At 39.6% G+C, this 13,156-nt stretch overlaps 1 protein-coding gene across 1 annotated transcript in view; it reads left to right on the plus strand.

Annotated features, from left to right (window-relative positions):
- COL24A1 (collagen type XXIV alpha 1 chain) overlaps window positions 1-13,156 on the plus strand; it is a 155,693-nt gene that overhangs the window by 101,164 nt on the left and 41,373 nt on the right. Inside the window, exons 33-37 of the mRNA XM_087719353.1 lie at window positions 1,273-1,326; window positions 1,591-1,644; window positions 3,823-3,876; window positions 9,220-9,273; window positions 12,623-12,730. Coding sequence (XP_087575479.1) covers window positions 1,273-1,326; window positions 1,591-1,644; window positions 3,823-3,876; window positions 9,220-9,273; window positions 12,623-12,730 — 324 coding nt within the window. The remainder of the gene's footprint in view (window positions 1-1,272; window positions 1,327-1,590; window positions 1,645-3,822; window positions 3,877-9,219; window positions 9,274-12,622; window positions 12,731-13,156) is intronic.

Here is a 13,156-nt window from a genome sequence, read left to right on the forward strand (position 1 = left end):
GAATTCTGTGCCACATTTATTTGTCCTACTATGCATGTTTTTCTTTTCTCCATTCAAAATCAGAGAATCTGCTGTCAGAATTTAATTAATCCATTAAAACAAAATCAAGATCCGGCCTCTTTCATATGTATTTAACAAAAACTGGTTGAAATTACATAGCATAAAGCAAAAAGAATATGAAATTTGAAATAAAATCGATATATTAAACTAAAGATAGTTCCCTTTAAATCAAGGTCAGTTCCTGGTGATTACAGAGATATGTCCATGCCTGCAGTCACCAATTTTTGAGATACTATGGTATGCTTTTGCTAACTTTGGGATTTTTTAACAATCCAGGCTAGTAAACCCATATAGCCCCCAATGTAAGAACAAGCCAAGCCTGATCTGCCTTAGCACTTGATCCTAGGGAAAGTTACATAGATATTGCCATAGCTATCTAGCAGAGTTCCTGGTTTTGCTGATACAAGTGGTATCAGGAACAGTGTTGTGGACTCCAAAGCTGGAAATTTCAAGGCACTGCCGGAAACTCCAAGTTTAGTAGACATCAACTTTCATGCTGAGGCTACTGTATCAAATATAACTGAGATTTCTTTTACAACCTCTACTCCTTCCATGGGCTTCTGAAAACTTATTTCAGAGCCTTACCATGAGGCAGTTCTTATCCTTATTTCTTGTACTGTAGTCCAAAAGTACATAAATCCTCAAAGTTATATCCTTTCCATGAATGGTGTAAAGAATGAAGGAAGTTGGCAGGACAATTTGCAGATGGATACCACCCATTCTCTGCAGAGAATGTCAAGTTTGTCTTTAAAAGACAGGAGGAAAGCCTCGAAGTTAAACCCCAGATCACAGAGATATACAGACAGATTGAGTTATGTGAGAGTAGCGTTTCTACATGTATACAACTACATTCTTCTCTGTAATACAGCTATGTCATGTCTCTAAACTTGTGCTGTGAGCATGTTACTGAATATGGAGCTACGTGTTTGGACGGTTCAAATGTAATGTTACTCCTAGTAAGAAGCCTTGTTGATAAATATTCCATTGCCTGATGATGATTGCACTGTTGCAACAAATCCAACATTTAAGGATGGGGACCATATTAAATTATTCTACTCTCAGAAGCTAATGGAACCTGGAAAAAGGAAATATCCAGCTGTGAGTAAAAACGTCTTCAAAAACTGCCCAGCTGATGTTACAGGTATTGGTATAAAAGTAGTTTTTTTTCATAATAAGAATGTAATGCTCACATACATTTTTGTTTGATACAAGGGACCGAGGGGAGAACAAGGTGATGCTGGCCCTGTAGGTGAAGCTGGCTTTGAGGTGAGTCCTTTACATCACCAAATGATGTAGACAAGCAAAACTGAAGATCCTGCTGCATCAAAGTAAAAAGTATAGAGGAATTTAAAAATTGGATATTGCACCATAGTAGAATAAGATACTATACAACAAGTATCTCATTCATCACCCCAATAAGTCCTCCTTAAAAAAAAAAAAAGTCCTGTGAACCTCCTAGTGAGTTTCATCATATTGGAAAGCATTTAGTGCTGGACAATGGATAATTTCATTTATATGTTTTCAATGCAGGGACCACCTGGCCCAGAGGGAGAGCCAGGGCCACAAGGAGAACCAGGCACAAAGGTGATTGTTGGAATAATTTTGTTGGGGTGCAGTTTGAATGATGAGGAATAACAGGCAGTTATTTCTGTACACATATATTCGAGATATTTCATGGTGATACTTTTCATTTCATTATACATGAACTATTTATTATTTCCACGAGAAGCATTCTGTCTGAAAATAGCTATGATGTTTCAGTTAAATGGGTCCAGGTTGATGATGGTGTCATTTCTGCACCGTTCATGTATAAATCATGAGTAATTTTATAAATTAGGTGAGGATATGTATTAGCAATAGCCCTTAGACTTATACACCACTTTACAGTGCTTTACAGCCCCCTCCAAGTGGTTTTACAGAGTCAGCATATTGCTTCCAACAATTTGGATCCTCATTTTACCCACCTCAGAAGGATGGAAGGCTGAGTCAATCTTGAGCCTGGTGAGATTTGAACTGTCAGATTGCAGGCAGCCGGCAGGCAGCAGTAGCCGCCTGCAATACTGCACTCTTAACCAATGCGCCACCACAGTTCATTAGTTAGATGTTTGTACTTAGAGAAAACAAAAAAGGCTAATATCCTGTATTAATAGAATTGATATTGTCAGGTGCAAGCAATCAGAGCCACTTTTGAATAACTGTAGTCAGTAATTTTATTATATACCACTTCTGTTACAAGAATCTCATAGATTTTGTCTTCCCTGGAAACAACCAGATAAAGCTTCGTGTAGCTTGGGGATGGCTGGTGGTTCAAGTTTATGCATCTTGCAGCTGTGCAATGACTCCAAGCTAGACCCCCACTTAATCCCCCTTCCAGTTTAGCTTGCGGTTTCCCAACAAAGAGAGAAGTAGACATGAGATAGGGAGATGGAATGTGTATGTATAATACTTCTACGAAACATAATTGCCAGCATCACAATATACTTTGAATTGAATTAAATGTTAATTATAATGAAACATGCATTAAGAAACAATCGTAATTTCAGTAAAAGGTTTTATAAACCTCAAACAAGATTTTATCTACAGTATATGCATATAGGAGATCTATCCTAAAAGTGAACTGTTGCTCATATAAAACAGAGAAAATAATTCAGGAGAAGTTAAGCCTTTAAGGAAATTATTCCATGGTTAAATTTAGCTGTTTTTAATGCAGGCCATGACACATTGAAGCAAGTTACAACAATTTCCTATCCATAGAATGAATAACTCAAAAACGTTTATAACAGGGATGGGAAAATGGGATCTGGTTGGTTTATGGTTTTCCCTGAAGGGACTCAGGGCGGCTCACAACTCAAAAGGGAGGGGAAAATACAAACAAAGTAACAGAAACACAAAAACCATACATAGTTAAAAACACAACAATCGTACCATTCGGAATGGGGCAGCGAGTCTTTAGCCCCAGGCCTGTCGGAACAGCCAGGATCTAAAATAAGGTAGTAATCATTGGTGCATTGATGATGTTATATATAATGAAACGCTTGCAAGAAAACAACCAAACTCAGAGGGCACCAAAGACCCATGATAGGAGTCACACTTAGATACAGATGTACAGGAAAACTCCAAGTCTTTTCTAAATCATAGTCATAGCTGCCTACTACTCAATTCCTCCCAGCTTCTCTTTCCAGTTAAGGAATGGAACATGACTAGAGTCAGACTTTCTGGAATTAGGATAGGCACCCCAAGCTTCACAAAAATGAATGGAAGGAAGGAAGGAAGGAAGGAAGGAAAGAAAGAAAGAAAGAAAGAAGAAAGAAAGAAAGAAAGAAAGAAAGAAAGAAAGAAAGAAAGAAAGAAAGAAAGAAAGAAAGAAAGAAAGATCCAAGTGTTGGTCTTCAGGAACTAGCAAATGTTCTTGTTCCTCTCATTGCTTCATCTTTGTAAACATAGAGTTCAGTCATCAAGGAAGGCCACTATATAAGCATTCATTTCAATTCTGCTATGTTAATTATCCCATGTCTGGCTTAGTTAAGAATGAGATGTTTTTATCTTTCCACTATACTTGGCATTTGTGTTTGCAGAAAAACTGCCTTTCTATTTGCACTTTATTTGTGGTGAAAAACAATATAAAGACTAATACATGCTTAAGAAATGAGTTTGTTTTATAAAGAGCAAACTTTAGATCTCTATTGTAGCAAACTTAGTGTTTTGCTCACTTGATCAGAATAAGATTTGCTCGATGTGATATATTTCTGTTGCATGTAACAGGGAGATTCTGGACCAGTTGGCAATATTGGAGCACCAGGTGAACAAGGTGTAAGAGTAAGTACTGAATATTGTAGCATATTTTGCTGCTAGGGGCAGAATTATATTGGAAATGCAAAAGGGCTATGTAAATTAGGAAAGCAGATGAGAGATGAAAAGGCCTCTGCTATATCTGGAAAACTATCAGCATCATGTTTGATTAAAGAAAAATTTAAAGATAGAGAAAGGAAGAATGACAGAATTGGAAGAGACCTTGGAGTCTTCTAAGCCAACCCCTTCTTCAGTCTGGAGACCCTATACCATTTCAGACAAATGGCTTTTCAATCTTTTCTTTAAAATCCCCAGTGATGGAGCATCCACAATTTCCGGAGTCAAGCCATTCCACTGGCTGATTGTTCTCAGCCAGTGGAATTTATCTTAGTTCTTTCTAGGTTGGCTTTCTCCTTGATTAGTTTCCCATTGCAAGAACCCATTGCTTCTTGTTTTGTCTTCAGGTGCTTTATGGCAGCCCCTTAAATATTAGAACACTGCTACCATGTCACCCCTACCCCTTCTTTTCATAAGACACAATATGTTTTTAATTATGTAACTCAAAGGTTTGTAAACTTCTATTAATATAGAATCAAACAGTTGTACTATATTCTTTAACTTAGTGTTCAGGCTAAGTAAAAGTACTCCAGACTTATGGCTAACTACCCTTTTTTAAACTCATCCAGTGAAAGGGAAATGATCACTTCTCTGGTTAATTGGTTCCACTATTGAAGTGCTATTGCTGCAAGAAAGGATTTGTTGTTCTCATAACAATCAAAATCTTCTATCTTGTAACTATTATTTTGTGTCTTTCACTCTGAAACAATAGCAAATAGGTCTATGATAGATACAAAGTGAGAATAGATCAAGATAATCTGAATTATAAGAGCTGCATCATATGTTTTTCTGAAATAAATTTTTCATGTTGAACCTGACAGTCAGCCTCCTCTAATAGCCTCAACTTTGTTCTGCATATACATTTGCAGTTACTGAGTAAATCAATAGTACTCAAAGAATAGATAACAGCTCGAATTCAGAACATTAGTTCAAGCAATAACCCAACTTGGGGTTGACAGCTATCTTTTTTATATTTTTGTAATAGTTTTTTTTCATAGCATGCTTATGTATTCTTATATAAAGTCAATCACAGTTTTCAATTGTGAAATTGTGCTTGTTCATTGGATGTAATATTATAAAGAATATTTTGTTTTGAAATGTGCTACCAGAAAATTGGAAAGATAAGCAAGAGTGGATGTTTGTTTGTTTAGATGTTTAGATGTTTATTAACATTTGTAGGCCGCCCTTTTCCCTGAGGGGACTCAGGGCGGCTCACATAAAATCAGGGAGGGGGAATACAAACAATGACGTAGACACATATAATAAAAGTAATAAGCAACATACATTCATCATTCGGGAGGGGCGGCTATCCTTGTCCCCAGGCCTGACGGGCTAGCCAGTTCTTAAGGGCTGTGCGGAAGGCCTGGACGGTGGAGAGGGTACGAATCTCCACGGGGAGCTCGTTCCAAAGGGTCGGGGCTACTACTGAGAAGGCCCTCCTCCTTGTAGTTGCCAGCCGGCACTGGCTGGCCGATGGAATACGGAGGAGGCCCAATCTATGAGATCTAATTGGTCGCAGGGAGGTAATTGGCAGAAGGCGGTCTCTCAAGTATCCAGATCCACTACCATGCAGGGCTTTATGGGTGACTAATAGCACCTTGAAGCGCATCCGGAGATCGACAGGTAGCCAGCGTAGCTCGCGGAGGATAGGTGTTATGTGGGTGAACCGAGGTGCACCCACTATCGCTCGCGCGGCCGCGTTCTGCACTAGCTGAAGTCGCCGGATGCTCTTCAAGGGCAGCCCCATGTAGAGCACATTGCAGTATTCCAGCCTAGAGGTCACAAGGGCCCGAGTGACTGTTGTGAGAGCCTCCCGATTCAGGTAGGGTCGCAACTGGCGCACCAGGCGAACCTGGGCGAATGCCCCCCTGGTCACAGCCGTCAGGTGGTGGTCAAACGATAGCTAGTGGAATTGATCATTCTCCAAGGGGAAGGTCTACAGAACACAACAGATGACAGTCTGATAAATTGGTGGCTTGTAAATGATTACTTAAATATGACAGTGATTTTGTGAATAGGTAAGCCTTCAGTTCCACAGCCATTTCAAAGTTTATTAGAACATCTCACAACTTCAGAGTGTTCATGAATTCCAAGGGGTTGCAAGCTCCTGATTCTTTATATTAAAATGTTTAGTGTATTAATGTTATCTTTTTCAGAATGACACAGCAATTACATTTTAGTGAGGACAATAATATGATATTCTAATGTGAACCGAGTTTTTAGATAACATATATAGTAATAACTATCCATATCCAAGATATAATAGAAGCCAATTAAGAGATATTTGACTATATCGTTATATGAATATATGATAGATAGATAGATAGATAGATGGATGGATGGATGGATGGATGGATGGATGGATGATAGATAGATAGATAGATAGATAGATAGATAGATAGATATTCATATTTGTAGTCTTAGTTTCCATAAAATAATGTATGTTTCTTCTAAAAGTATAAAATATAAAAGGCTTTGGTTTATTGTCATGAAAACTACTCCAGAATGCTAAACTCTTTTAGAAAGGTGAAAGGAATATTCTACTTGTTAGTGAAGATACTGTCAAATGCATTTAAAAGTATGAAGTAGTGCTACAAAAATGTACCATTTATTTAGTGTCTGTTAAGCCTTTATTTTAAAAGTTGATCTTCCAGTTTATCTTCCTGTACCTCCCTGTACACACATTTTCCTGTACACTGCTTGGAGAGTCCGATCATGGGTTAAATTCTGTCTGACTGCCCTAGACTGAATTGAAATATCTTTAGCCACGCCTCCTCTTCCGGCACCTCAGATTTTTAAATTCAGTCGAAGCCCAATGGACATGTTTCCAGTGGTTCCAACTATTAATGGAAAAATTTGCTCTTAACTTGGACTCTCCAACCTTTGACTTTATTTCTGCTCGGAACAGGTCTGTTTAAATTTCCCCCTAAACTTCTAGGAGCAGCTGAGCCTTGCCGGTGTGTCCTGGGCTACTCCGGGTGTGCGCGCAGTTCCTTTAAGCTGCTGGGTGTTGCGAGCTGGCTTCAAAGCTGACGCGATTACAATCCGACTTCAGCGCATTGGCCAGCAGTGAGAGGACCCAACTGATTGTGCTTTAATTTGGCTTGGCGCGATGGTCAGTAGTGTAAGGACCCAGCCATTCACGCCATCGCCTTTAGGTTTAAATTTTGGTGTCGTTTTTATTGCTGCTAGTTATTGCAGTGGCCATTTTAAGTGAGAAAAAACTTCCGGTGGCCATTTTGAAAGCTAGAATTGCCGCGTTTTTCTCTTCGGTGGTTGGAACGGTGTTGGAGGCTTTGCTCTGCAGCTTGACTGTTTCTGCCTGCACTCCCGGCGGTCAGTCATTCTCTAGGTCACTAAGTGAGACCTGGTCAGTGACAGCAAGGTTTGGTCCTTAATTTAGGCCACCCTCAGCCAATTATCTGCAGGCACAGGGAGATCTCTCGCGCCAGGGTCATTCGATTGCCAGCGCGGTCTGGAACTCTTCTGAATAGCGCCCAGTGAGTCTATTCATCAACAGCCTGCTCCAGGTTCCAGTTTTCGGCAACTGCAAGTTCACTCGCTTCCTTAACTGTCTCCAGGTTGTGAGTGGGGCCCAGACTGTCTCTGTTAGTTCCTCATGGCAGACAGGTCAGCTCAGGAACCTTCATCCAGCAGAAGCCTCATCAGACATGCCAGTAAGGCGGCCTCCGAGGCCCTCAGCAGGCATCCCAGGCGGCGGGAAGGAAAGGGGCCAAGTCCCAAGACAAAGCTGTGCCCAAGGGGCGCAGGAAGAACACCCTGAGAAGACCCTACAGCAGCCAGGGACTAGTTCTCCAGTCCAGGCAGAGGGATCACCTGCAGCCCAACCCCCGTCATTCAAGAACATCCTCAGTTGGAGATTGAGGACGAGGGCCAGGAATTTTCTTCGGATGCCTCTTCTGTTTCAGTTGGCTCCTCCAGGCCATCCATGGGGGATAATGCAGATTTTTTCCAATGCTCCTTGGAGGCAGAAGATTCCCCTCCAACCTTGTCATTGGCTTCACAGCATCCCCTTACTTGGCGAGCTGCCAAGCGCTCTTGGCCTGCAGAAGATCGTGGGTCAGGCCTCTCCCCTGAAATGCAGGAGGTCATAACCAAGGCCAAATGCATTTTGGGTATGTCCCATGCTTGGACTCTCCAAGCAGCATACATGAAAACGACCATTGGATTATCTGAAGGGTCCTTTTCTGTACGTTGCAAGGAGAGTCCAACACCCCCCCCCCCAGGGTCTCTCTCACAGCTTCCATTCTAATTTGATCTAGACTACTTGACTTGGTTTGTGACTTCTTTACTGAATTTGACTTATGCAATCTAACCTGACTTGAACTAATAACTATCTCATTGGAACCACTTATGAACAGAGTTACAGGTCCACATCTTCAACAAAAAAAATCTGAGGTGCCGGAAGAGGAGGCGTGGCTAAAGATCTTTCAATTCAGTTCAGGGCAGTCAGACAAAATTTAACCCATGCTTGGACTCTCCTTGCAGGGTACAGAAAAGGACCCTTCAGGTAAGCCAATGGCTGTTCACTCCAAATTCAGGAAGTTTAAATCTACATCTCCCTGTCATGCAGTGTTCATTCTGGTTGTTTGTTCAGCACAGCTTGTTTTATAACACGTTCAGACAACTTCTTGTTTGTGACAGTTGCTGTATCCTTCAGTATTAAAACAAAACCATATTTAGATTAAGAATAAAGTTAATCATGAATCATTGCAAATGCATGGATTTCAGCATCCAGTATATTTGGAAGAGCCAGAGGGACAAAAATTAAAGAAAAAGACAAATCTGTGACAATAACAATATCTAGTCCTATTCAGCAAATCCTTGTGTACTGGTCCTATATATGTTTCAAGTACCACTTAATAAAACTGCTGTATCCTTGACTCTTTTAGTCTGATCTATTTGCTGTTTTGCTGAGATAGCAATAGCAGTAGACTTATATACCGCTTCATAGGGCTTTCAGCCCTCTCTAAGCAGTTTACAGAGAGTCAGCATATTGCCCCCAACAATTTGGGTCCTCATTTTACCCACCTCGGAAGGATGGAAGGCTGAGTCAACCCTGAGCCGGTGAGATTTGAACCGCTGAACTGCTGATCTAGCAGTAGCCTGCAGTGCTGCATTTAACCACTGCGCCACCTTGGCTCTTAATATAATGTATTCTTGCTTGAATTTTGAACACAGAAGATTTTTTTTCTAGTAATAGCATTTTGATATATTTCTTCTGAAACCTAGGGTATTCGAGGACCACCAGGAGAAGATGGTGTTCAAGGAAAAGATGGATTAAAGGTACTTTTTAAAATCAGAATTTGAACTTACATGAGAAAAAAAATAAAGCATTTTATTCTGTGATTCCTAAATTTAAATTATCTTTTAAAGTCAGTGCATAACATTTCTGCTGCATTGGCATTGCATGTTCTCAAGTTGGATGATTGCATATGAGAAGTTGCATTTGCTAGAAGAAAACAGAGAAGCAAAAGACACTCAATTGATCTCTTAGTAATAATTTTGCTAAGAATCTTCATGCTATTCTCCTTCGTATTATGGAATATATTTCAAATAGCCTGTGGATTTATTGATAGTATAGTTCTCGTAGAAAGACTCTCAAATTGAACTCAGCTCCTGGTTGGACAAAACTAAACTTCCTATTCAGCCATAGAGAAGTGATTTGTCACTATGTTCCTCCAAGATATTTTTGAACTTCCTTCCATCTATCTTATGGCCCTGATATCTCCTAGTGATTTCCTCTTCAGTCAATAACTAGACCAAACCCTATTCAGTTTCTGAGCCCAAACTAGTGCTGGATCTTTTTCATACAGTATACCTGGAAGCAAATTAAAGTAAGTTTAGGAAAAACTTACATAAAGTAAATTCTACCTCACTTGGAAGCATGGGAAAATACTGTCTACAAATCATTGCTTCAGTGTTGCTAACAAGTAATATCATCTCAGGCTATTTTTCAAACTCCAAGTAACTAAAGGTTCAAGGTTCATTTCATTTATATGCCGCCCTATTCCCGGCGGGACTCAGGGCAGCGCACAAACCCAAGGTGGGGAAGGGAAACACAAAAACTACAACAAAAAATACAGGGCATTTAAAACAACCAACAGCCACACGATTCGAGAGGGGAAGGGAACTCATCGACCCCAGGCCTGCCGACACAGCCAGGTTTTAACGGCTTTTCGGAAGGCCTGGAGAGAGGTGAGGGTCCGAATCTCTGCGGGGAGCTTGTTCCAAAGGGCCGGAGCCGCCACAGAGAAGGCCCTCCCCCGGGTAGTGGCCAGATGACATTGGCTAGTAGACGGAACCCGGAGGAGGCCTAATCTGTGTGATCTAATGGGTCTTTGGGAGGTAAAAAGAATCATATTTCTTCTAAAGGCAATATAGCAATAGCAATAGCAATAGCAGTAGACTTATATACCGCTTCATAGGCCTTTCAGGCCTCTCTAAGCGGTTTACAGAGAGTCAGCATATTGCCCCCAACAATCTGGGTCCTCATTTTACCCACCTCGGAAGGATGGAAGGCTGAGTCAACCCTGAGCCGGTGAGATTTGAACCGCTGACCTGCTGATCTAGCAGTAGCCTGCAGTGCTGCTTTTAACCACTGCGCCACCTTGGCTCTTATCTGGGTTCTATCATGAGGAAGAGTGAATGTCCAATCATTTCCACTGATAATATTTCTAATTGCTCAAAGATTATTCCAAGGACTATTCCACTTTGATTTAATTGCAAGACAACTGTCAATTCAGGCTTTTATTCCTTCAGTCTAAACTTTATATTCATAAACAATATGAATCTACGACTTGTGGTTAATAAACCAGAATAGAAACAATTTGTGTGCTGGTACACAGCATCATTATCCTCCTTGGTTTCCTATCTCACAATATTGAAACAATAATTTGATTTGTGGACAGTATCATCCTATGTTTCCAAGTGAAGCAAAATATACTTTATGTAAATTTTTCATAAGCTTACTTTTATGTGGTTTCCTTTCTCACATGAGTAGGTAAAAAACTCCACGATAGTAAAACTTTGCAAGTTGCTCATACACTACGTAGGTAGAAGTATAGGGTTTTGGTTTTTTTTTACTACGGCAAGCTTAAATAATGAACCCAGCTTTAAGCTGAACTTTTTTGTTTAGGAACAGTGAACTATAATTCTTGATGCCTTATGAAACTCAGCCATCCTAATTTTTAGCAGTTTTTGTGAAGTGTGAATGAGCAGGTTTTATGCATGAATGGGCTGTTCGCGTTCTCCTAAATCTTCTTGTCTTAATTCAAGATGACACCTCTGCCCTGGAGTTTGTAGGCAGGGTTCAGGGTTAAAAGACCTCACTATAGGTGGGAGAAATCATGCATGTGAATATACAGACAACTGTTCAATACACTATTTAACAGATAAATGGAAATAAACTTAAGGCAGGCTTGTTTTGAGTTTATTTCCAGCCAGCATTGCTGGCTGCGGAATTCTGAGAGATGAAAGCCAAACATCTTCAAGTGGCTGAAGTTGAGAAACACTGGGTTAAAGGGTAATGTTTTCACCCAAATATTTTCCACATTCCACAGTAGTGCCCTGTCTTCATTTTGACAGCTAATAGACTTCCAGCACCTCTTTTCAAACCCAGACTACATGGTATTTCCAGAATTTAAGATACTTATTTGTTTCCAACAACTTGCCAGATCTCAAAAAGTGTAAATAGTCCCTGAAACTCACCTGTTGTAATAAGTTTTTTTTCTTTGCTCCACCTATACCACTTTGTTGTTTGAATGTACACTGAGAGCTTATAAACTGGAGACAAATTCCTTGTAGGTTCAATCACAGTTGGCCAATAAAGAATTAGCTGTCCTGTCCTATCCTATCCTATCCTATCCTATCCTATCCTATCCTATCCTATCCTATCCTATCCTATCCTATTATTTTAGATTGTATTTGAGTCTAAAAGCTGCCTTTTCTCTCTCTCTTATTTTATTTAGATGGAAGTGATTTTGCTATTACCAAAACCCCACAGAATAATATTTTAAAAAATCATGGCCTTATAAATAAATTAAACATTAAATTAAAAGCTGTTTAAAGTGACCCTCAGCAGAACTTGCAAGGCCCAATGTGCTACTCTAGCCAGCATAAGTTGTGTACTCTTCTTCTATATTGTTTTTGAAAGGAAAGGAAAGGCAGAAGAAGCATGCCTCTTTCACTTGTACATTCTTTTCCTCTTTTATTTTAAGTTATCCTCTAGTTGCCTGCAAATTCCATTACTTGCTTGTATTGCATTTCCTTCCCCAACATTATTAAATATCTACTACATAAGACATCCCTGAGGAACTTCAACTATTTCTTCAATAGCATTTTAAGTTACCTGAGCTGTTTATGTGCAGATGAGCTATTTATTTAAAGTTTTGAAGCATGTGAGGAAAAAAGGCTTTTATAATCAAGGGTACAGCAAAACTGAAGTACATTTTGCAGATATTTTACATGGAAATGATATTCTTGATGTTATACTGATTACACATATCGTGTTAGCCCTTATCCCTATTCTAGACCTACCTGAAGAAAACATTTTACCAAGCTTTTGTTGCTTAATTGTAATGTTCAATAATTTAATGCCATCCTACTTGATGCTTTTTATTTATATCTGCTTTAGGGCAGTTTAGGAGACCCTGGCCTTCCTGGAGAAAATGGTGAAAAAGGAAAAATTGGAATTCCAGGTCTTACTGGCCCTCCGGGTGAACCTGGAATCAGAGGCATTCCAGTAAGTAAACTCAGATTTTTTTGTAGATTTAACAATATATATATATATACCCAATTGTTCTAAAGAATCTTAGCCTTAATATTTTTCCTAACCGTGTCCCAAAGGTTCATAAAATAAAATTACACTGTTCATAAATCCGTGGTAAGACAATTTTCCTACTAAATTAATGCCACAATACTTATAGGAATATATCACACAATACAGTCACTGCCAAAGTTGTAGCATTACCTGGAAGAATGAAATTGAAGAAATAAATGGCATGATCTGAATAATAGAAACTTATTACATTTAAGTAAAGGCCACCCTTACCCAGAGAAAATTGTCCTTAAAAAGTTTGAAAGGCATGGCTTCTATTATGAAACAAATTTACTGATTCCAGTTGAACTCTGCCTTTGGATGGGGTTTTCTCTTCAAACAGCAATAATT

Source organism: Thamnophis sirtalis, unplaced genomic scaffold (assembly GCF_051295495.1).
Source record: "Thamnophis sirtalis isolate CommonGarterSnake01/CBP01778 unplaced genomic scaffold, rThaSir2_p1.2 scaffold_7, whole genome shotgun sequence".
NCBI lineage: Eukaryota > Metazoa > Chordata > Lepidosauria > Squamata > Natricidae > Thamnophis > Thamnophis sirtalis.